This window comes from Eucalyptus grandis, chromosome 3 (genome assembly GCF_016545825.1).
Source record: "Eucalyptus grandis isolate ANBG69807.140 chromosome 3, ASM1654582v1, whole genome shotgun sequence".
NCBI classification, from domain to species: domain Eukaryota; kingdom Viridiplantae; phylum Streptophyta; class Magnoliopsida; order Myrtales; family Myrtaceae; genus Eucalyptus; species Eucalyptus grandis.
The window spans coordinates 54,509,990-54,535,009 of NC_052614.1; the positions used below are offsets into that span (position 1 = coordinate 54,509,990).

The following is a 25,020-nucleotide window of genomic DNA, read 5'->3' on the forward strand; positions in this document are numbered from 1 at the left end:
TGAGAGAGAGAGAGAGAGAGAGAGAGAGAGTTGTTAGGTTTATGGCAAAGAGGAGATACTTATTAGATGAAAGCCCAAACATTGGGCAGCTAGATTCCCTTTCTCTAGATTCCTTTCTCTTGTGGTAACTACTATGTTCCCTTTTTCTTGTTATACAATCAAAACAAACAAAAAAGGAATGAGACAAAGTTTATAAAGCTTTCCAATTAAAAATGAATGTGTACTATGTTATCGTAAACTCAGTCCACTGCTTTCAAAATATTACATGATAAGAAACCCAACATTGATTCTAACGTTTTCTCTAATTCATATAAGAGTCGGAGCACAACCAAAATATTCGCATAAATAGCAATCCAAGATTGATTTAATATGTCCATCGGTAGTTTAAACTTTGTTGTCAATATTTCTTGCTTGAGATTCCTTCTAAAGTTTATATATACAATTCTAATATGTCGTTGTTTTCTGCAAATTATTCACTGTCGCCGCCCTCCTTCTCTTTTCTCGCATTCTCTACTCACTAAGAGTAGTCCCCATTTCTATCTAATTAAGCAGACACATCGTTGCTTTTTCTTCCATATATTTTGTGACCGGGCGAGAAGCATTTGGCTTCTTGCAGGTAAATAAGGAGCCTCCTCAAGTAAAAGGCTAATTTCTGGTCAAGACTCAAAATTTAAAAAATAAAAATAGATATGCAAAAAAACTTTCACATGATTTTCAACGGTCTAATTGCCCGTGCGTAGATGTTTCAGAACTGGGAATACTCATCGGTCAATAAGGGTGCGTTTGGTAATGATTCTATTTCCGGAAGTAGATTACGATCATAAATGATTATTTTTTATTCTGTTCCCGAGAATAGATTCTAAGCATTTTAAGTTGTTTGACAACTGTTCAAAATTTCTGATTTTTGAATAGAATTGTGTTTGGTACCGTGTTCATTGATTACTTCCCAAATCAATTTCTTTTAATTTTTAAATAATTTTTAAATAATTTTTATAATTTTTTCCTTTTTTTTTTCCTTTTTTCTTTTCTTTTTTCTTTTTCTCCTATTCTTCTTCTTCTTCTTCAAGCTGGTTACTGGAATGGTGACTGGCCGACGAGGGCCAGAACCTCACCGGAGCGTCGCCGCCCTCGGTGAGGCCGGCCCTCATCGGCCGAGCCTCGGCCGATGGCTGCCGGCCTCGTCGAGGCTAGGTGAGGCCTGCCTGGCCATCGATGGGGTTGGGCGAGCCTCTTCGGGGCTGGGCGAGGCCCGCCTGGCCGTCGGCGAGGCCCCCCTAGCCATCAGCGAGGCTCAGCCTCGCCAAATCTAGCGAGGCCGAGCCTTGCCGATGGCCGGGCTTACCTCCGCAAGCTCGCCGAACAAGTTGCCAGCGACCGGCAGTGGACGGCGATGGTGGCATCGGCAGATGGCAACAGTGGCGGACGACGACGGTGGTGGCGGCAGACGGCAACAATGGCAGACTGCGGTGGCAGCGACGGCATATGGCAACGGTGGCGGCGGACGGCAACCGCAGGATGGCAATCGATGAAAAATAAGAAAAGAGAAGAAGAAGAGAAAATGGAATAGAAGAGTTGGTTTTGATTCTTAGATTTGTTCCCAGAACAAAAATCAACTTTTTTTTTTTTTTATTCTTGATTCTGTTCCAAAGCTACTTTCGGGAACAAAAAAAATAGAAATTTGTTCCCGGGAACAAAAATTTTAGTAAACGCAATTCTGTTCCCAAACTACGCCCAGAAACAAAAAATCATAATCAGTCGCTATTGGGATGGTTACTAAACAGGCACTAAAAGTCAAATCTTAAAAGTTAAATTTATTAGAAGGTCAAAAGTAGAAGTCCCTCTAGATCGATTAAATTTCTCTTTAATTCTATAATATGTGGCAATGTCTAGAATTAGGTAGGGTCAGTAAAGAAAAACAAACAAAGATGGGGTGCAAAATCATGTCAATTTTAAAGTCACACGAGTTTGTGTATCACTGAAACCTTTAGATTATTCTTTAACTAAAACCTATTAATTAGTGTAATCAAGTACTTCTATTAACTCTGTTCAATATAACTAACGGAAATACTATGTGATACTTTTTTATATTTTTCTATTACACATATTGTTAATGTGGTGTCCACTTAGTGCCATGTCAGAAAAGAAGCTGAAAAATAAAAATAAAAATAAAAAGCAAAAGGCCAAATTTGGAAAAAAAAATTAAGGGGAAAAAATTTTAAGGAAGAAGGGAAAAATTCAAGACAAATTAAAGGGAAAAAGATTTTTTTTTTTTTTTTTTTTTTTTTGATATTCAAGATCCAGCCCGGCATACCTTACGGGTGCTCACGGCTGCCGCCAGCCTGATAGGCCAACGGAGACCACCGACTATATCTGAAGAGAGGCTAGCACAAGATTCCACCACCATGGCTCCTCACTTAAGACGTGTTAGCAATGCGAAGATTCGAACCCATTCCCTCGACGATGAGGTAGTAGAGCCCAACCAACGCAGCTACCCACCGGTGGGTTAAAGGGAAAAAGATGTTCGCATGGCATAAATCAAAACTTGCAAAGATTGAAATCCATCATCCCAATTCTCTCTATCTGCTGATATCTTTCCATCGTCGATAGTTTTAACACATAATCACCTAGTTTCAACACATAATCATCGGGTTTTAGCTTTTCTGCCTTCAAAAGGTTTGCCTTTTGTTTTGATCTGATTAGAGGAGAATGATTTTGAGGAAAGTTCCATTCTTCTTCTTCTTCTTTTTCCATTTTAAGATGATAAAGTAAGAGTGTCCTTCGATGACTACGAGGAGACTCGATGAGAGGGCCGACGCAGGTCGTGGTGGCTGCATTGACCATAGTGGATGCAGGCCCGTCTAAGGTGGCTAGGGCGGTGATGGCGACTTTGTTCAAGGAAGAGGGAAAAAGAAAAAGAAAAAAGAAAATGATAATATAGAACAAAATAGTTTATGTACCGTTTATGGATTCATATTAGAGAGAAGCGACTAAAATATTCTACGTAAGATTTTTTAGTCAAAATTTGATCGCACAATTTTACTAATTTTAAGATTGATTGTACTTTTACTGTAAATTTTGGAATCTCTCGTACACTTATGTGTTGTCATCTACTGATGAACACTGCGCATCTTTTACATTGATAATAGTCTTTTATTACAAGGACGTGTGTGAAGTTAAAAAAGGACAAGAGGGAGTTGCATCACAGCAATGAAAGGCCCAAAACATTTATAAAGCAGGACATGTAAAATCAAGGACTACGGTTATCGGCCAATTTAATTCCCAAACGAATCCTCCATTTTTTTAGCCATGCCTTGTAAGCCCGCCTCATATACTACCCTCACCAAATACTCCAACGCCCACCCTTCCACCGGATCAAGGGCGAACGACCACTTGATCTTGCACCCTCCTTCACCTTCTCCGTCACTAGGGATGACCCTAACCGCGGACAGGAATGAAGTGAACCCAATGATATTGTCCACCATGTCTTTGCTTAAGTTTCGTCCGATCGGATCTATACTGACCAATTACTCATTGGCCCAATTGACGGGGGTGGTTCTCGCCGGCATCGTTAGTCCACAGTATCACATGCAACCAGGCATGCCGTTCTCGCCGTGCATGCCATGGCAATTAGATAGGCCTAGAAGCCATTTGTAGAGGTTGAAGAAGTCCATGAAGAGTGGCCATATCTAGGCTGCATTGGCCTTTGTAACTCTAGCAGAGACCTTGCCTTCCCACTTGTCACCTAATTGGGACTCCATTTGATTCTTGCTTTGGCACTCTTCTTTTATGCCAACAGATACATGAGAGGAGAGTTAATAAGAGAGCTTACAAATATAGAACTTTGGGGATTGTACAACAATCTCCAAGTGGCAATTAATTGTGGGTTGGGAAATTACTCTCAGTCATGACATAATGACGGGTATAATAATATTTAATAAATCACAACTCTCAGTCATGACATAATGAAAAACAACGCTTTCATATCTTTTACCAACTATTATTTTCCTTTTTTATTTGGAGGAGGGGTCGCTATAGGGGCACATGAACACGTTCAAACAGTTACATCATTTCTTGTCCGTGTGTGAAGAGGCATATTATGGATGTGGCATGGGAACCATTTAAGCTCTCTCTCTTTCCGCGCCAAGCCCGTTCCACATGGACCAAAAAATTAGATTCGACTTAAAAAAAAAATAAATAAATTAGACCTAGGTTGGGCCATTGGGGTCCATGGGCCTAACCCGACCTTGGCTTTACGGCCGTGCCTGGCACCGCCCTGGCACGGCTGGTTGCACAGTCCTGGTGAGGAGGGCCGCTGCCTCCTCAACTGCAGCTACCCCTCACCTTCCATTGCGTTTGGTTTTTTCTTTTGTTCTCTTTTTAGTTTTTAGGATGTTTCATATTTCTATTTTTATTTTTTTAAATTTGAAAGCAATTGTTTATATTTTGGTTTCCATGTAAGATGCCACATAAGGTAACATGTCGTCATTTAACAGCTACGCCGACATCTCCATTTATATTTTTAACGGCAGGACCAATTGAACAAAATATGTATAGTTTAGGGACCAAATTGCAAAAAAGAAAAAAAGGGTGGAGGGGCATGATTGAACATTTTAAAAAAAGTCAAGGACATCTTGTGCCTTTATTCCTAAAAGATTAAAAAAAAAAAGTTGATAGCTAAAAGAAAGATAAACTTATGAAGTAACTCAAATGAGAGTTGGTAACCCAAAATTAGTTGATAATTTAATAAAATAAAAATTGACAACTCCTAATTAAAGATGGTAGTTTCTAAAAATTGATAAAATCAAGGTGTTCCTAAGATATGCAAAGAAAAATTTGCAAATGACATAAAATGTTTGAAAGTTTAAAAATGTCATATAAATATCAATAAGCAACTCAAATAAAAGTTATTAATCCACTACCATGTGGTAATCTAATGGGAGAAAAATTAATAGTCATGTTAATTTAGTTTTGTGATCCCTAGAAAGAGTTATTAAATGCAAGCAGTTGCTGACCCAGGTAAATACATATTGGTAACTCAATAAAGAAGTTGATAAGATATAAAATAACATTTAAGTGTTAGTAAATAACTCAAATGAGAGTTGGTAACTTAATATGACTATTGTTGGCAAATTTCTCTAATTTAGGTTGGTAATTTATATAAAAATTAGTAAATCTGAACCATTAGTAAGTTATGTAAATAAAAGTTTGTAAATTAGTGCCAAAATTGCTCATTTGCAAACTATAAAAATTGTTAGTAATATCTTAAAAAGGTTTGTAAGTTACCAATAAACCATCTGGAAATAAAAAAAAATAACTATCAGTTGTTATATTATCAACCGAACTAACGGCATTTTGCCCTCCTTCGCGCCCAAAAATAACGGTTGAAATGGAGTCAAAAGGACTCGGCCTCGCTCTCACAGGCTCACCCTGCCCACTTCATCTTCTCTTCGCTAAAGAAACCAAGAACGACTTCAGCCGAAAGGAAGACTGAATCATCCGATTCAGAAGAGATAAATTCCTCAGCTTTCCAGTTCCAAGAAAATCCCAACACACACATCTTGCAGTTGTTCATTGGAAGGACAAGACTGGGAAGAAGAAGAAGAAGGTGAAGAAGAAGGAAAGCGGCTTCCGAATGATCGATACTATTTTATAAACAAGAGATAGCGATGGATGAGTTTATTACTCAGGCAAGTTACATAGGAATTCAGGGACTCGAAGATGAGGGCCACAGCAACTTTCCTCCAATTCCAGAGGAGGTGCGTGATTTTTCTCAAAAATGTTTAGATATTTCGTTCTTTTGGTTTGACTAAATCTTTTTGCAAGTTTTCCGTGATTTTGATAGATAAAGAAAAGGAAATGACCGGCGAAGTCATCTTTGGTAGTTTGAACATTTCGGGTTGTTCTTGTTTTTTTTTCTTTATGACTGAATGAGAAACTCAATTCAAAAGAGAAAAGAAAAGGGAAACGTTCATCTAATTTGGATTGATAGCTATAACCCCAATTGGCAGAATGCAGTATGTTACTGGATAATCTTCAAGGGAGTTTCTGGCTATTTTCGAGGAAATTACTGCTCTGATGTAATTATCACAGAATAACACTTTAGGTCATCAACTAATTTTGCCCTATTTGGAATTCATGCATCCCCAAAGACTCTGTTACTGATCTATAGTTGTAAAAACTTTTTGTTAAGTGCAGTTATGTCGATTATTTTGCCATATGCAAGCGTCGAGTACACCATTCTGAAAGTTTTACTGTCTCAGGTCCAGATTGATGATTCTCCAATGTACAGAATAGAAAGACAACTGGGTAAGGGAGCTACTGGGCTAGTATGTGTGGGTCGACCAATCGGTCCTTCAACTTCCGGTGGTCAAACTGGTTTACATGCAGAGGAGGTACTGCCTTGAATCTCTAACTCATTTTTCAGTTTTGTAAAGTCAATTTATGCTTTACTGCTTAGATAATCAGTACAACACTATCTAGGTAGCAGTAAAGTTTCAGCAGAAACATCCCGGCAAAGACGACGTTCCTCATGAGTGGAAAGTTTATGAGTGAGTCGCTAAAAATGTTTCCACGTTCGTTTTGTTTACATTTGATTCTAGCAAATGAACTTGTATCAGTTATACAAATCTCACATCCACCTTTTACTGCATGTTGTGCAGTGATCTGGGTGAAAATCATGGCGTACCACTGCCACGGGTGCATTATTGGGGGGAAAAAGGTGGCTATGACATCCTGGTATGTGAAATTCCCTTCGAAAAATGATTACAAATTTTTCTCAGATGCTTTAAGTCTTCGATGATCTGCCTCACATATGCAGGTCATGGATATGCTTGGACCGAGTTTACAAGTTCAGTTGGTCAATAACCGTCCATCGTATGCTCCCTTGTGAAGTGCTTACTCTATGATTTCTCTTTTAAATTTGAATGTTGTATCGTGTTATGCGTCTTTGAAATATTGACTCTTACCTTTTCTATTATTTCAGCATGCCATTGGCGTCAGTTGCTTGTGTTGCGGTTGAGGCAATCTCTATTCTCGAGAAGCTGCACTCTAGAGGGTAATGGATGGTGGTCGTCCGATCTTGTTCCTGCTTTTCAATGTCTATCAGGGTGTTCCCTTTATCGAAGTATAGAGTCAATTTCAAAAACCAGAGTCTTTTCTTGGCAGGTACATACATGGGGACGTAAAACCTGACAACTTTTTGCTCGGTCCTCCAGGAACTCCTGATGAGAGAAAATTGTTCCTGATTGACCTTGGATTAGGTTATCTGCAGTTGCATATACAGGTCTATATCGTAAGAAACAGAAATTAGAATACAATCTGTCTCATTGTTGTTTCATCATTCGCAGCTGGGAGATGGCGAGATCGTTCTAGCAGTTCGCATATTAGGTACCATCAATATCCAAACCATTTCAGGTGGGTCCAAGTGGTTTTTATCATCTTCGCACACAATGCCCTGTCCAATGAGCCTCCACTCACACATATACAACAAATTAACTATTTGCTGCAGAGGAACGCCTCTTTTCGCGAGTGTGCATGCTCATCTTGGTAGAGCAAGTAGCCGAAGAGATGACCTGGAGTCCCTGGCATACATGCTCCCTTTCCTTTTCCGTGGCCATTTGCCTTGGCACGGATTTCAGGTTTTGATGTGCTTAAAACCAGGAAGATGATTTTCAACCTTAGAGATGAATATGCCTTCTTAATCACTGCAGCTGTTTCAGGCGGACAATACGCCTATGCTTGTATGCAGGAGAAAGATGGCCACTCCTTTGGAAGCTCTTTGTCACTCTTGTCCTCCGCCTTTCCTGCAATTCGCTGAGTTTGCAGTAAATTTGAGATTTGATGAAAATCCGAACTACGCAAGATATATTTCTCTTTTCCGTGGGCTAATTGATCAAAACCCATACGTTTGGCCTGTGAATGCTGATGCTGCTCGTGAGGTACCACCTTATTGCTCTAAATATGTGTCTTTTGCAGTTTCTCCAGAAACAAGATGTTCGTTAAATTCTCTGATCGGACCTCTTTCTCTATGTGAGCAATGTCTTTCTCTTTGTTTTGACATGCATTTGCCAGTCGAAAGGCGACATGCTACCAAAGAGCTCACCAGCACGAAGGGGGTTGAGGAGATCACGATGGATAAGCATTTTCCACACACATCCACCCATGAGGCAAAGGTGAGGGATTAGACTTACCGCTAACAGTTCCTTCTTTTTCCGCACCTTGAGTTTGTTTTCAGATCACTATGCCTTGATTATTGACTCTAATTGTCCTATGGAAGATAAAGATGGAGTGTTCATCATCTTATCCGACTCTTTTTCTGGGTAGGACTATCCACAATTTGGACAATGTGAGACTAACTTCATGCATTTGGAAGGCATATGCGGATGGAATGTATGTTAGCAGTGCGGCTTCACGCTTGAATTTGTGGGCCGTGGTAATGGATTCTGGCACTGGCTTCACTCCTCAAGTTCATACTATTTCTCCCAGTTTTCTTCCCCAGGTTGCATTCGAGCTGCCTTTAATTGCACTTCCATCATGTACTGTAGCTCCCCGTAGTTCCACGTCGCTATTCTTTTAACAGATTGATCAATTAAAAGAGGAATTCAACCTAAAAGAAACCAACAATACATCAAGCCCAATCGATGGGATTCCCAGTTGGATGTGACTGGACTGCTTATTTTTTTGTTAATGAAGGACTGGATTAGGAGACTGTGGAAGAGGAACTACCACATCACTGCAATCGCCGGAGCAGATAATGGTAGCACATTAGTTGTAATGTCCAAGGGTTAGTCAGTGAATGATTCTTTAATCTCTAATTCCAGCAACAGTTGTTGTACCTCATCGATTATATGAGCTCTTCTTCATTTTACTGAATTCAGGGCCTCAAAACTTTTGGCAATCTTATCGCGTCGCCGATACATTCCCTTACGGGTGGATTAAGAGGAAATGGGCACTTGGTATTTATGTCACAGCCATGGCCACTGCAGGAAATAAATGGGTAGTCATCATGTCCTCTACCGCCAGATTTGTCCACCAGGTTCTCCATCCTTCTGTGCTTCCAATTTTTCTCCTTTCCATGATTTCTCTTTCAAAGTGTCTAGAGCTGAAAAAATCAATCTGATTTGGTTTCTTGCGCTGAAATTTAAGGTTGTAGAGCTAGATTTTCAGTACCCGTACGAGGCAATTGACAAAAGGTGGAATCAAGGCTACTTCATCACTTCGGTTGCAGCTACTACAGATCAGGTAGCCGTTGTCTTCAGCATTCCAGGAGAAGTAAGAGGATCCCAAGATGCATTCCTGACTTCACATTTTCCAGATAGAGTAGCCGCGGTGATTATTTTAGGCCATTTTACAAGCATCTAACTTTTGGTTGCATTTGCTCTGATTCTATGAGATTCATATGGTCTGTTTCTCATCTTATGCAGGAGAGTCGGCATAGGAATTACTACTTGTCCCATCTTTGCTACAGCAGAACTGTTTCATGAACCACCAAGTATGGTGCGTGCAATTACTGGCATCTTCACGGGTGATTGACGCGCTTAACATGCATTTTTGCCATTTATTTCCTGGCTTTAGGGGAAGCAAGGTTTAACAAGCCGCTGATCAATCATGTACAGCTATGAACCCACTTCCCGTGGTACTGTATAGAATTGAATACTGACCAATTCTTGTTTTCCTTGTATGCATGTCTGCGTTAAAGTTTTTCCCATTCGTGGTGCTTTTGAAACGTTTTAAGAATAATAGTAGGCCGAAATCCGGCAACGAGAACGATGCAATCTGTGTCTAGGTTCTTTTTCTCCAATGAGAACGCCCTGCTGATCAATTACCTTGGAACTAGTTGAGACTTGCGTTACGTAAAGCAATCTGCACGTAATCTGATGGAAAGAATCACATGCCATATGGAAAAATTTGGACTATAATTACAAGCCAAGTTGATACGAGTCTCAGAGAACGTGTTTATTAGAGTCCTTATCCGGATCTTAAAATCTTATGATTTAAGATCTGAACCTTAAGGAACTCTCCCGAGCTTAAACAGGATCTTGAGAGATATCCAAAGTTGATTGCTACCGCCGTTGGGACTCGACCTGGCTTGTTGATCTCTTTTGATTGTGGGTAAAAGTTGGTAAATCTGAGAGATCAGTAAGTTACGTAAACAAAAAATGGTCAGTTACTACCAAAATTGCTAATTTGCAAACTATAAAAAGGTTGGTAATTATATAAAAATATTGTTAAGCTATCAATGAGTTACTTGGAAAAAAAAAATATCGCCTATCATCAATTATCAACGGCTTTTTGCAAGTACCATCAACATTTATTGAAATTCACCGGCATGGCGACTTCGGAACGATAGAATTCAACGACGAAGCATGAAATCACTGAACCAAAATCAAAGGATGCAGAACAAAACCAGTGGGAGGGATGAATGAATAAACTATTCTTCTTGAAATAGCCCACCGGTTTTTTTTTTTTTTTTTTTTGGGGTGCTTTTTAAGCATTTAGGACGTCAACCGAATTAACGGCATTTTGCCCTCCTTCGCGCCCAAAAATAACGGTTGAAACGTAGCCAAAAGGACTCGGCCTCGCTCTCACAGGCTCACTACTGCCCACTTCATCTTCTCTCTGCAAAGAAACCAAGAACAACTTCAACCGAAAAGAAGACTGAATCATCCGATTCAGAAGAACGAAATTTCTCAGCTTTTCAGTTCTAAGAAAATCCCACACGCACATCTCGCGGTTGTTCATTGGAAGGACAAGACTGCAGGAGAAGAAGAAGAAGAAAGCAGCTTCCGAATGGTCGATACTATTTTATAGACAAGATAGCCATGGATGAGGCCATTGCTCGGTTAAGTCGCCTAGGATATATGGGACTGGAAGATGAGAGCGAAAGCGACTCTCCTCCAATTCCAGAGGAGGTACGTGATTTTTCTTGAAAATATTTTTATGTAATTACCATTTTATAGACAAGATAGCCATGGATGATTTCATTGCTCAGGTAAGTGGCATAGGATATCTGGGACTGGAAGATGAGAGCGAAAGTGAAAGCGACTCTCCTCCAATTCCAGAGGAGGTACGTGATTTTTCTTGAAAATATTTTTATATAATTACCGTTTTATAGACAAGAGAGCCATGGATGATTTCATTGCTCAGGTAAGTCGCATTGGATATCTGGGACTGGTAAGTCGAATAGGATATCTGGGACTGGAAGATGAGAGTGAAAGCGATTCTCCTCCAATTCCAGAGGAGGTACGTGATTTTTCTTGAAAATATTTGGATATCTTGTTTTTCGGTTTGACTGAATCTTTTCTGTGTGTTTTCCGCAATTTCGATGGACAAAGAAAAGGAAATGGCCGTGAAAGTCTGTCTTCAATAGTATGCACATTTCAGATTGTTCTTGTTTTCTTCTTTATGACTGCATGAGAAGCTCAATTCGAAAGGGAAAAGAAAAGGGAAAACGTTCATCTAATTTGGATTGAGAGCTAAAACCCCAGTTGGCAGAATGCAGTATGTTAGTGGCTAATCTTCAAGGGAGTTTCTCGCTATTTTTCAGGAAGTTAATGCTCTGATGTAATTATCACAGATTAACACTTTAGATCATCAAGTACTTTAGCCCGATTTGAGAATTTATGCATCCCCTCAAGACTGTGTTAACGATCTACAGTTGTAATGATTTTAAGTTGGGTCGATGATTTCGGCATATGCAAGCTTCAAATATGCCTTTAAATCCGTACTACATACTGGAAGCTTTACTGTCTCAGGTCCAGATTGAAGATTCTCCGATTTACAGAATAGAAAGACAACTGGGTAAGGGAGGTAATGGACTGGTATGTGCCGGTCGGCCCATCGGTCCTTCAACTTCGAGTGATGAGCCTTCAACTTCGAGTGGTCAAACTGGTCCACATGCAGCGGAGGTACGGCCTTGAAGCTCAAATTCATTTTTCAATTTTGTAAACTCAATACTTGCTTTGGAGCTTAGATAATCAGTAAAACACTATCTAGGTAGCAGTAAAGTTTCAGCAGAAAGATCCCAGTGGAATCGAAGCCAACATTCCCCGTGAGTGGAAAGTTTACGAGTGAGTCACTAAGAATGTTTCCATATTCGTTTTGTTTACATTGGGTTCTAGCACGTGAAATCGGACGACTTATACAAATCTCACATCCATTTTTAACTGCATGTTGTGCAGTGATCTGGGTGAAAATCACGGCATACCACTGCCAAGGGTGCTTTACAGGGGGCAACAAGGTGACTATAACATCCTGGTATGCGCAATTCCCTGTGAAAAACGACTTCGCATTTTTCTCAGATGCTTATGCTTTCGATAATCTGTGTCGCATATGCAGGTCATGGATTTGCTTGGACCTAGCTTACAGGTCCAGTTAGTCGATAACCATCCATCGTATGTTCTCTCGTGAAGTGCCCACTCTATGGTTTCTTTTTGAAATTTGAATGTTGTATCGTGTTATGTGTCTTTGTAATATTAACTCTTTATCTTTTCCATTATTTCAGCTTGCCATTGGCAGCAGTTGCTTGTGTTGCGGTTGAGGCAATCTCTATTCTTGAGAAGCTGCACTCTAGAGGGTAATGGATGGTGGTCTTCCAATTTCGTTTCTGCTTTTCAATGTTTACCAGGGTTCCCTTCATCGGAGTATAGACTTGATTTCAAAAACCAGAGTCTTTTCTTGGCAGGTACATTCATGGGGACGTAAAACCTGACAACTTTTTGCTCGGTCCTCCAGGAACTCCTGATGAGAGAAAATTGTTCCTGATTGACCTTGGATTAGGTCATCTGCCAGTTGCATACACAGATTTATATCCTAGGAAACAGATATTAAAACACGATCTGTCTCATTGTCGTTTCATTATTTACAGCTGTGAGATGGCGATGTCATTCGACAGGTTTGCATGTTAGGTATCATCAATCTCCGGACCATTTCAGGTGGGTTCATGTGGTTTTTATCATCTTTACACACAATGCCCTGTCCAATGACCCTCCGCTCACAAATATACAAAATTAACTATTTGCTGTAGAGGAACCCCTCTTTTCGCAAGTGTGCATGCTCATCTCGGTCGAACGAGTAGCCGAAGAGATGACCTGGAGTCACTGGCATACATGCTTGCTTTCCTTATCAGCGGTCAATTGCCTTGGCATGGATTTCAGGTTTTAATGTGCTTAAAACCAGAGAAGATGATTTTCAACCTTACAGATGAATCTGCCTTTTTAATCACTCTGGCTGTTTTAGGCAGAGGATATGCTAATATGCAAGAAAAAGATGGCCACTCCTTTGGAAGCTCTATATCACTCTTGTCCTCCACCTTTCCTGCAATTTGCCAAGTTTGCAGTAAATTTGAGTTTCGATGAAGATCCAAACTATGCAAGATATATTTCTCTTTTCCGTGGGATGATTGGTCAAAACCCATACGTTTGGCCAGTGAATGCTGATTCTGCTCGAGAGGTACCATCTTATTGCTCTAAATAAGTGCCTTTGCAGTTTCTCGAGATGCAAGATGTTTGTTAATAATTCGTTCTCTATGTGAACCATATCTTTCTCTTTGTTTCGACATGCATTTGTCAGTCAATTGAGGGCGACGCGCCACCGAAGAGCTCACTAACACGAGGGGGGTTGACGAGATTACAATGGATAAGCATTTTCCAAGAACATCCACCCATGAGGCAAAGGTTAGGACTTAGAGTGACTTACCCCTCACAGTTCCTTCTTTTTTAGTACCTTGAGTATATTTTCAGATCATTGCACATCGATTATTGACTTCAATTGTCCTGTGGACGATAAAGATGGAAGTGTTCATCATCTCATCCACCCCTTTCTTTGTAAAGGATTCGCTACAATGTGGACAATGTGAACCTACCTCTATTCATTGAGGAGGCACGTGCAGATGGAATGTATGTTAGCAGTGTGGCTTCCCGCCTCAATTTGTGGGCCGTGGTTATGGACTCTGGCACTGGCTTCACTGCTCAAGTTCATACTATTTCACCCGAGTCTCTTCCCCAGGTTGCATTCGAGCTGCCTTAAATTGGACTTTCATCTGTACTGTAGGTCCCCTTAGTCCCATGTCACTATTCTTTTAAAAGATTGCACCAATAAAAAGAGGCATTCGGCCTAGAAGGAACCAACAATACATCAAGCCCAATCAATGGGATTCCCAATTGGGCGTGACTTGACTGCTTAATTTTTTTTGTTGTAGAACTGGATTAGGGAACAGTGGGCAAGAAATTACCACATCACTGCAATCGCCGGAGCAGATAATGGTAGCACATTAGTTGTAATGTCCAAGGGTTAGCCAGTGAATGATGCTTTAATCTCTATTTCCAGCAAAAGCTGTTGTACCTCATCGATTATGTGAGCTCCTCTTCATTTTACTGAATTCAGGGCCTCAAAACTGTCGGCAATCTTATCACGTTGCCAATACATTCCCTTACGGGTTGATTAAGAGGAAATGGGCACGTGGTACTTATGTCACGGCCATGGCCACTGTGGGAGGTAACTGGGTAGTCATCATGTCCTCTGCCACCGGATTTGTCCACCAGGTTTTCCATTCTTCTGTGATTCCCTTTTATACTCCTTTCCAAGATTTATCTTTTGAAGTCTAGAACTGGAAAAAATTTACCTGATTTGATTTCTTGCACTGAACTTCAAGGTTGTAGAGCTAGATTTTCAGTACCCGTATGAGGGAATTGATGAAAGGTGGAAGCAAGGCTACTTCATCACTTCAGTTGCAGCTACTCCAGATCAGGTAGCTTTTGTCTTCAGCATTCCAGAAGAAGAACCAGTTGGAGGACCCCAAGAGGCAGCCCAGACTTCAAATTTTCCTGAAACAGTAGTGGCGGTGATTATTTTTGGTCATTTTACAAGCATCTAACTTTTGGTTGCATTTGCTCTGATTCTATGAGATTCATATGGTTCTGATTCTCATCTTTTGCAGGAGACTTGGCCTAGGAATTACTACTTGTCCCTTCTTTGCTACAGCAGACCTGTTTCGTGAACCACCAAGCATGGTGTGTGCATTTACTGGCAACTTCACGAGTCATTGACGCACATAACATGCATTTTTTGCCATATATATCCCGACTTCTGGGAAGCAAGGATTAACAAGCCACTGATCGATCATGTACAGATATGAACCCACTTCCCCTGGCACTGTATAGAATTGAAACTGACCAATTCTTGTTTTACTTGTGTGCATGTTTGCATTAAAGTTTCGCACATTCGTGAAGCTTTTGAAACGTTTTAAGAATAATGGTAGACCACAATCTGGTAATGAGAATGATGCAATCTGTATCTAGGTTCTTTCTCTCCACTGAGAACGCTCTGCTGATTTGTTACCTTAGAATTAGTTGAGACTAGTGTTACATGACACAATTTACATGTAATCTGATAGAATGAATGACATGCTACATGGCAAAATTTGGACTATAATTACAAGCCAAGTTGATAGGAGTCTCAGAGAACGGGGTTGTTAAAGTTCTTATCCAGATCTCAAAACTTCATGATAAGATCTGAACTTAAGGAACTGTCCTGAGGTTAAACAGGATCTTGAGAGATATCAGGAGTTGATTGCTACAATCATCGGGACTCAATCAGGCTGGTTGATCTCATTAGATTTGCGGTTTTAGAAACCACTCCAGCCAAAGGACCATAACATAACTCATAACTTTAGTAAAGACATCGATTTCATAAGAGAGGCTGGCCTTGGATTTGTCTTCCCTCATCTATCAATGCACAAATGCAACTGGACAAAAATACATAAATTTCCCAGAAGACCAGTTGAACTTCTGATTATTTTTTCTGCTATTTATCAAAACTAGGAAGGAAAAATAAGCCAACCGGATTTTAGTATTGGTGATCACTACAGATTGCAGAGCGTCCGTGAATGTCACCATGGACCAAATGAAAGACCGCCCACTGTGGGGACTCAACTTCTTAGCAGTGAGATTTGAAACTTGATCAAATTTATATAGAAGTACCACATGTCAAGTCTATCATAGGTAAAAGACGATCAATTCATGTAAAAGTAGGTCGGTAAAAGTTAATTGATAATCTAGTTTAAGCAATCAAGTTTTGAATGTTTCTCGTGATCCTATTCAAGATCAGGATAGTTTGTTAAGTTTTAGACATCTGATTTGTGATCTGGGTTGTATCTTAATAACTGTATTCTCGAGGGTCTTAGTGAGGAAGAACATTAGTAGGGGACAATGTCATTCTATTGCCAGGCTCTCTGGGAATTATTATATCGGAAAAGCTTCAAAAACAGTATGAATATTGGGGATCTCCTGCACATATGCATATATAAGGAAAAAAAAAATCCGGTTACTGTTCAATGCCTCACATGATTGATCAGTGGCTTCATCCTAAAAAATTGGGGAAAATTAGATGGCAAAAGATGCACGTAAAATGTGACAAGTAACTCAAGAAAACACCGGTAATGTGCAGTGGCGGCAGTGCTCGGTAGCTCACGAAATAGTTCAGCAGCAACAAAGAAGAAAAATACAGTAATACATAGCCCACCCTTCCTGCAAAATGATGAGAGAAGTCAGAAGCCTGGAGAATCAAAGTGAGTTCAACCTAAGCTAGATGCTTGTAAAATGGCTGAATACAATCACCACTACGTAGGTCGGGATAAGATGGGTTTGGGCCTGCCTTGCCGCCGGTAATTCCCCAGGAATGCTCAAAACAAAGGCTACCTGATTCAGAGTAACGCTACCAGGATGAGGTCCGATACCTTTGGCTGCACTTCTCACCTCTCATGAATACCTTCATTAGGGACAATAGTCTAGCTCTACAACCCTGAAGTTTAGTGCGACGAAACGAAACCAATCAGGACACGAATCTTCAAGTAAAGCAGTGTGCGATTCCTAACACATGTTGCCGTCGTCTGCTGTGGCGAACATGTGATCATTGCACCGCGCACATGGAGTTCGTGTTGACCAGATACAGTATAGATGTCCACTTGCTGTGATGGCTCGACTCCAACTTCAGGATGTGGAGTCAGATACGAAGACTAGACCATCTCTCTTCTTACTGTACTCTTGCAATTGACCTATCTTCCTTGCAATGAAGGTTACAACTTTGAAAATGGATATTTAACTATTTGATAATTTTGTTTTGCACAGGTTCAAAATAAATAAATCAAAAATGAAAAATCACAATTGTCATTCTAATTTTTTATCTAATATGACTTTGCTAAAACATGTCTCGAGCTTGAACCCAGAAGCAAAATTTGAGTACGAAATAAAAACATATGAAGTGCAGCTACTATTTGTTGTCACAAGTCCAAATTTTGGTCAGAAAAGCAATAAAAAGGAATTCATAAGCAATCGTATTAGAGGGATATTGGCTTAAGAAATGAGGATGACTTTGTGTAACTTACCCAATAAATTATCATAAGCAATCAGAGGTCAACCGAAATAACGGCATTTTGCCTTCCTTCGCGCCAAAACTGACACCTTCAACCTGGCACCGCCCACTCATTCTCTTCAAGAACCCCGATCGTCTTCTCAAACAGAAAGAGAAAAAGAAGAAACAAGATTGAAGGTAAGTATTCCGCTTGATCTTCCCTTTCTCTTCAAAAGAAGATCTCAATTTCAACGCTCAGTTGAGACCTGTGGGGACTACGCGGCTCAGAACCATCAAGATTGGAGTAAAGCTGGGAGGGTAGATATGCAGCAGTTTAGCAAGGGAAGTTGTAAAGGTGATGAGGGCCATCGAGATGAGAACCAAAGCAACGCTCCTCCAATCCCAGAACAGGTATTTGCATTGGAGAAAGAGTAAAAATTGCAAGTCGAATCCCATGTTGATTAGTTCGCAAAGTTTTGGCCGTCCTTGACTTCTGGGTTTGAGAAATTCATTCCCATGAAGCAGTCAGTGTCTTTCTTGTTTTGATGTTGATTCGGCAAACTTAAACAGAGCAGGAGGAAAACATGACCAAGATTTTGGTGGGTCATCCTTGGCTATTCTTTCGGCCAAAGAGAAAGAGGAAGATTTCATCTAATTCAGATTGCTAACTAGGATCCCATGCAAGTTCCATAAATGTTCTGTCGTCAGCTATTTTTTATCCATTCAAGAACTCCGTGCATCAGAGTGTCAGATCATAAATTACTGGCAGTTGTAATTAAAACAGTTCATCCATTCACCATGCAATTCGAAATATGTACTGAAAATTTGATCTTCTCAGGTTCAGATCGATGATTCCCCAGTTTACAGAATAGAAAGAAAACTGGGAAAGGGAGGTTTCGGGCAAGTTTACATCGGTCAACCCATCGGTCCAACTTCAAGTGATCAAACTCGTGCACAAAAAGCAGAGGCATGGCTCTGAGCTCTAGTTTTATCATTTTCAGATATTTGTTACATTGGCACCAACAGTTTACATCATTTAACGCGGCACTATCTAGGTGGCCATAAAATTCGAGCATAAAGACAGCAAAGGATGTGAAGGTGGCATCCCTAATGAGTGGAAAGTTTATGAGTGAGTACTTTAGAATTATTGCGTGCTAGATTTGGCTATATCTTGCTCTTGCATGTATAATTGGATAAAGGTGTTGAATTTCGCATCTGCATTCTGCATATTGCACAGTGATCTGGGTGAGGGTCACGGGATACCACTGCCACTAGTACATTACAAGGGGCAACAAGGAGACTATTATGTCATGGTATGTCCATTCCCTTCGACTTGGATTTTGTACTATTAGAATGCAAAATTTCAATGATCTTCTTCGGATATGCAGGTCATGGATTTGCTTGGACCTAGTTTACAAGCCCATTTGGTCAACAACGTCCCAACGTATGTTTCCTTGTAAAGTTAACAGCTTTTAAAGTGTCTGCTCTTGAGGATCTCTTAAACAATCTCTAATTCTTTTTCAGCTTCTGATGTTAGCTTTTTCCTTGGTACTACAGCCTTCCATTAGAAGCAATTGCATGTATTGCCATTGAAGCTATATCTATACTTGAGAAGCTGCACTCTAGAGGGTAATAGATTACTAGCTTCCAGTCGCATGTTTGTTAGCATTTTCTTTATCAGTTGGTCAAATCAGTTTTTCGAAGGCCAGACTATCAGAAACATATGCCAGTTCCGACCTTTTGCGATGTTTCTCATGTATGCTTCTTTTCCGGGCAGGTATATCCATGGTGACATAAAACCAGGTAACTTTTTGCTTGGTCCTCCAGGAACTCGTGAAGAGAAAACATTGTTTCTGACTGACCTTGGATTAGGTACCTGCCAATTGCATGAATACTTTTATGCTAGAAATTAGTGATTGCAAAGGAGAAATGCACATGTCTCGTCATTTATTCATGACCTTGCAGCTACAAGATGGCAAGATCCCTCCACTGGTTCACACGTTAAGTACAACCAAACTCCAGGAAATTTCAGGTTCGGTCAAAATGATGTTAAACATCTTCACATGCACATACCACATGCCCTACCTTTTTAATCACAGTTCCATGCACCGGAAAAAAAAAAAATTACTGCAGAGGAACAATTCTATTTGCAAGTGTGCACAGTCAACTTGGCAGAACAAGTAGCAGAAGAAACGACCTAGAGTCTCTGGTTTACATGCTCATTTATCTTATCCGCGGCCATTTGCCTTGGCAAGGACATCAGGTTTCATTCCCTATACCTGGAGAAGATTTCTTGAACCATAAACCTGTATTGGTCTTTTGATCGCCACAGTTCTCTCAGGGAGAGGATACGTCTTTCCCTGTTTGCAAGCAAAAGAGGGCCACTCCTCCAGACACACTGTGCGACACTTGTCCTGAGCCTTACCTGCAGTTCACGACATTTGTGCTTAGTCTGAAATTCGATGAAGAACCAAACTACGCTAGATACATTTCTCTCTTCCGTGGGATCATTGGTCAAAATCCATATGTTTGGCCCGTGCACACCGATGTCACTCAGGAGGTAGTATCCTGTTCTAGTAAAAAAGCAATAGATGTTAATGAAATTTCTCATTCGAGCTCTCCTCTAATCGAGCCATGTCTTCCTCTTTCATGTGATACACACGTATCAGGTACCATGGAAGCAAGTGCAGTTAAATGACGATGACGAGCCATCAAAGAAAATACAGAAACTAACACGATGGATAAGCATTTATGATGTGCATCCACCCATGAAGCAAAGGTGTGAACTTGCATTTCAGATTTATTTAGTTTTTCTGGGGTTCCTTGAGTTCATTGATGACCTTCCTCTTTCTTGCAGATACTGCTCTAATTTGGATTATGTCGACCTGATCTTCCATATTGAGAAGGGACATGCTGAGGGAATGCACATCACCAGTGTGACTTACAGTTTTCGCTCTAAGTCATGGGCCTTAATACTGGATGATAGCGCCCGCTACACTGCTCAGAATTATGCTTTTTCATGCGGCTCTCTTCACAAGGTTCTGTTTGAGCGGCTTTGCTTTGGACTTTCATATATAGTAGATCCCAATAGTTGCATGTTACAATTCTGATAATACATAACTGGAAGAAATTTTGTATTAGACCCATTAGGAACATGGATACATCAACCTCTTATGGAAGGATTCTCAATTAGGACTGTCTTGACTGCTTATTTCCTTATTTGAAGGAATGGATTGAGAAACAATGGTCGGAGAACTTCTACATCACTGCAGTGGCTGGAGCAGATGACAACAGATTTCTAGTTGTAATGTCCAAGGGTCAGCCCATGAATGGCTGTTTCACCGGTTTTCTTGATAAACACACAGGGACCTGGAATATTCAGCAGTCTTGTTGTGTTTTTGAAATATTTCCTTTCAAATGGATCAAGAAGAAGTGGGCAGAAGGTCTTTACGTCACCGCCATTGCCACTTCCGGAAGCCAGTGGGCAGTAGTTTCAACCAAAGGAACCAGATTTACCGACCAGGTTCTTCTTTCTTCTCCTTTTCTACTATTACCCAATTACTCCTCATTTCAAGAATTTCCTTGGAAGTGTCTGGAACCAGAGGATTGCTCTGATTCAGTTTCTTGTGCAAAACTTTTAAGGCCATAGAGCTAGACTTTCAGTATCCAGCCGAAGGCATTCGTGAAAGGTTGAAGCAGGGCTATCATATCACTTCGGTCGCAGCCAATCTGGATGAAGTTGCTTTTATCTTCAGTATTCCTGGAGGAGCAGCAACCGCAAGTGTAGAGCAAGAGATGCTTCAGACTTCCAATTTTCCTAATGATAGTGAGATCAAGGTGACTAGTTTGGCCCTTTTACCAGCATCTATTTGGCTGTATAACCTGTGCTTCACCAAAGCACTTGTTCTCATTTCTGCAGGAGAAGTGGGCAAGGAATTACTATATTTCTTCTCTTTGCTGCGGTTGAACCATTGCTTCGGCTACCAAGTATAAGTACAATCAAGGATGTCTCAGCGAGTGACACGACCACTCCGGATGCGTCTTTTGCCATCTATTGGCCAATTCTTAGGAAGCAGGTTAAACAAGTCACTGATCAATCCAGTACAAAGTTGAATAATAGCCACTTCCTCTAATACCGAATGGAATTCATTGTAACTTCTTTACCATACTTTCGTGTAGGAAAATTTTTGTATAATTCTGAAACTTTCAAGCTTAACGCTTGGTAAATTTTGCCAGGTGATAACCAACTTTTCTCCAAGAGATGCAACATTTCTTGACAAAATTTCCGGTAGCCATTAGGACTTGATATTGTCGATTGTTGGTCTTGTACAATTTGATCTTCAGAAACCAGACCAGCCAAGGAACCATGACAGAATTCGTAACTTCAGTGAAAACATCAACTTTGAACCAGAGGTTGACCTAGGGTTGACCTTTATATATGCATAAATGCAACTAGACAAATTCCTGAATTTCCCCAAATGCAGTCTAGCACTCTTCTGCCTTTGCACTTGAGGGCCAATTTCCATCTGGCCCGAGAAACATCTGATTTGATTCATTCTCAATAGCCATGAGAGATGATCATCTTTCCCACCCATACGGAGAAGACATGCCAAGCCAAATCATTTTTCAACCAATACGGTGATCACAACAAGGGTGGAAAAATTAAAACAAATAAATAAAATAAACAAAGTCATCCGGCTCAGTGTTGGCGATCATTTCAAGTGATCATTAAACTATCAGGAGAGGAGAAATTTAGGAACAGTACCGTTGGATGGATCTGTCATCAGGGAGGTATACACAGAGAGGAACGACCCCTTCTCTGAATACCAAGCAAATTGCAGACAGATAGGATCTGAGTGCTCGGTTTTGCATCTGCTTGTCTGCTACGGTAGTTGTTTAAGCTTAATCAGCAAAAATATGTTAAAAATAGAGAGAGATGACCCGAGATGGTCACCTTCCGACAAACAATAGTTATCAGTCTAGCGCTGCTCTTAGTTCAAAGCAATAATGTTGCAAGATGCGGTCCAGACACAGCGTTGGTAAGCTAATTGTGTTTTCGGGGCCGTATCATGCTGCCATGCACATATAGACCTCAAGATTCAGCTGCAGTGACCGTGAATTTTGATCATAATTATTATAGCTACAAGATGATGGATGAACATGTTACCGTCTTCTGCTATGGACAGTGCATGCCATGGACTTTCGTGTGAAGTTCGCCTTTGACCAGATACACCATAAATTTCCACTTGCAGTGGAGGCTATAATGGTTCATTCCTGCACAAGACCATTTCTCTTGCTACTTTACCATTGCAATTATCCCATCTTCTTTGCAATGAAGGTTAAAACTTTGCTTGCTTGACAATATAAATAAGATAAAAAGGAACATAGGAGAAACCAACACCATTGCTTCATTGTTGACACCTAAATCTTAAAGTCAAGCCTATTATTTTTTCAATGTGGCCGAAAATAAGCTAACAAGAATTATGAGAGTCAAGCCGATAATTGAATTAGGCATAGGCTCGTTGCTGCTGCCTTGCATCGCTCCAGCACTGGTGATGGTCACACAGCAACTGCGGCGAGTGTTCTTAGTCGCTGTGCTACTCCAGTTCAACGTGTCCGCTTGAGTGATCTGCACCCTCCTCGTGCCGCCTGTGGCGAGTGTTCCTAGTTGCTGTGCTAGTGCAGTTCAACGTGTCCGCTGGAGTGACCTGCACCCTCCTCGCGCCACCTCCAGTCGATCCCGACGGTGCTACAACTACTGTACCAACAATATGCGGCGTCGGAATATCAAGCGAAAGCAGCTCCTTATGGCCCCCACACCGAATCCTGCCCTTATAAGTTTTTTCTTGCAGATTCCTAGACGACGTTGCTATCCGACACTCCCGGAATCTTTGTGAGTACTGATTCATTGGGCGACTTTGTCTATGACCAGCAACTAATCATCGGCGTTCCTACGGTCCAACACCTTGTCACCGCCACTGCCAGTCGAACCTGCGGCAAAGAACTCAGTCTTTACGTCCCCAAGCAGAAATACCGGCGAACGTTCTTTACGTAGCTCCGTCGTCTCGTGTCGCTCACCACTTTCCATTTGGAAGAATTCTAATAAAGTCCCATTCTTTCTTATTGAACTGAGAGGGTGGAGACAACTCAGCCAAAGTAACCACCCACCATCGGATTCAACACCAGGGTCCAAGAGGTTTACTTCTCATCTCTCCGTGACACCTCAGTAAGCTTTGCCATTGAAGTTTCACGGCATACCCCGGCCGAGAGCACCACACCTATGGTCCGAAATCGATATCTGGAAAGTAATTATATGATATACCGATTTGATTTGAATATTTTATCGCCTACACCAAATCACAAATAGGATTATTTCCTAATTTGCAATGCACACATAATCGATAATTTAATTTCTTAGATTTGAGATGGAATTATGGATTGCACGGAAATTGATTATTTGATCTTTAAGGCTTAAGAAGAAGTTATTGATTTTATTTGCTTCCATATTCAAATTGAATGGATAGTTATTGCTATCTTTTAGCTTATCTTTGATGATTGAGTGTTTATCTTTTTATTTGTTTTCCTTATCTAACAATATAAAAAAAAAAAAAAATTGCTTGTTAGATTAGAATAGATTTTTTTTTATATAACATTGCACATAGATAGATTTTATTCTTTAAATTAGATTGCATGCTAAGATAATATCTATCTAGTTGGGATAATTATTTGATAAGAATATGATTTAATCTAAATTATTTCTTATGTTTAATTGAATAATATATCACTTTAGATAGTCTAATTTTTCATTATTTATTAATTATGAATAGAAAATAACAAAAATATTATGTGCAAATCATATAGGATTAGATGTTATAAATTCCACATCATCGCCATGTCACTATATATACCATATCATATATTCCATGTCATCAATGTCATGTCATTTGAGGATTGCACGTTTATGTCATTTAATTAGAATTGCATGTCATGTTAGAATTAGGTCAAGTCGCATGTCCATAGTACATCATCTATGTTCACCTAGATTAGAATAGCATACAATTATTTTTCAAAAAAAAAAGAAATCCCCAAAAAGGATTAGTTAAGATTGCATAAACATTTAAATAGAATGTTAAGGCTAGATATTCATTTTCAATTAACATTGTTGCTTCGAGGTAAGTAAATTTCTTCTCTACTCTAGCAATTTATTTACTGTTTTTTATTATTAAGTGTTAATTTCATTGATTGCACACCCATGTAATCACTCCTTGCATATTAGTGGATGAGTTAAAATCAATCCAAGTTACCTAACAAACCTTTTTTTTTAAAATAAAAGAGAAAAAGTATCGAAAGAGTGTTGAAACAATCTAGCATAACCACCTAGTTGATAACAAAGTTGTTGTTCAAATCTCAGAAGAGATCTTGCAAGCTGCCCACCCTAAATGGGATGATTGCTTAGTTGGCTATTATATTGGGAAGAGACTCCCTTTTCAATTGACAGAGGATGCGCTCAAACATGCCTGGGGTAACCACCTAGTTCAAGTTATTGCAGCTGACCTGGGCTTTTACTTTTTCCATATTCCTGATAAAGATTTTAGAAGGAAAGTGCTGGAAGGGGTGCCAATCACTGTTGCCAAAATTCCCCTTATTCTCCAACAATGGCACCCAATGATGGAG

At 40.2% G+C, this 25,020-nt stretch overlaps 2 protein-coding genes and 1 non-coding gene across 3 annotated transcripts; all 3 read left to right on the forward strand.

Moving 5' to 3' along the window:
- The first annotated feature begins 5,666 nt into the window (after positions 1-5,666).
- On the forward strand, positions 5,667-9,482 carry LOC104439950 (casein kinase 1-like protein HD16). The gene is made up of 16 exons (XM_039309795.1): positions 5,667-5,756; positions 6,261-6,392; positions 6,481-6,548; positions 6,660-6,735; positions 6,818-6,873; positions 6,983-7,054; positions 7,165-7,259; positions 7,347-7,413; positions 7,508-7,637; positions 7,719-7,957; positions 8,058-8,171; positions 8,323-8,497; positions 8,692-8,782; positions 8,877-9,034; positions 9,145-9,327; positions 9,423-9,482. Exons 1-16 carry the CDS (start codon positions 5,667-5,669, stop codon positions 9,480-9,482), a joined length of 1,806 nt encoding a protein of 601 aa, XP_039165729.1.
- A 1,338-nt stretch (positions 9,483-10,820) lies between these two features.
- On the forward strand, positions 10,821-14,995 carry LOC104439951 (casein kinase 1-like protein HD16). The gene is made up of 18 exons (XM_010052949.2): positions 10,821-10,910; positions 10,991-11,065; positions 11,146-11,241; positions 11,754-11,906; positions 11,995-12,068; positions 12,180-12,255; positions 12,337-12,392; positions 12,503-12,574; positions 12,683-12,777; positions 12,866-12,932; positions 13,025-13,154; positions 13,237-13,449; positions 13,570-13,673; positions 13,830-14,004; positions 14,198-14,288; positions 14,383-14,540; positions 14,651-14,839; positions 14,936-14,995. The coding sequence occupies exons 1-18, from the start codon at positions 10,821-10,823 to the stop codon at positions 14,993-14,995; spliced, it is 1,974 nt and encodes a 657-aa protein (XP_010051251.2).
- A 2,675-nt stretch (positions 14,996-17,670) lies between these two features.
- On the forward strand, positions 17,671-21,367 carry LOC104439940. The gene is made up of 16 exons (XR_005549748.1): positions 17,671-17,757; positions 18,185-18,313; positions 18,402-18,475; positions 18,584-18,659; positions 18,735-18,802; positions 18,904-18,975; positions 19,124-19,218; positions 19,312-19,378; positions 19,480-19,609; positions 19,688-19,911; positions 20,009-20,125; positions 20,204-20,384; positions 20,573-20,663; positions 20,712-20,869; positions 20,989-21,183; positions 21,266-21,367. It is a non-coding gene; the product is annotated as a casein kinase 1-like protein HD16 (transcript).
- Positions 21,368-25,020: the final 3,653 nt, after the last annotated feature.

Bases quoted from the DNA above. Each gene is read 5' to 3' on its own strand.
- LOC104439950 (XM_039309795.1), top strand. From the start codon at position 5,667: ATGGATGAGTTTATTACTCAGGCAAGTTACATAGGAATTCAGGGACTC. The intron at 6,736-6,817 runs GTATGTGAAATT...TCACATATGCAG, and splicing joins AAGGTGGCTATGACATCCTG to GTCATGGATATGCTTGGACC. The intron at 8,172-8,322 runs GTGAGGGATTAG...TTTTCTGGGTAG, and splicing joins CATCCACCCATGAGGCAAAG to GACTATCCACAATTTGGACA.
- LOC104439951 (XM_010052949.2), top strand. From the start codon at position 10,821: ATGGATGAGGCCATTGCTCGGTTAAGTCGCCTAGGATATATGGGACTG. The intron at 11,242-11,753 runs GTACGTGATTTT...TTACTGTCTCAG, and splicing joins CTCCTCCAATTCCAGAGGAG to GTCCAGATTGAAGATTCTCC. The intron at 12,778-12,865 runs GTCATCTGCCAG...CATTATTTACAG, and splicing joins CCTGATTGACCTTGGATTAG to CTGTGAGATGGCGATGTCAT.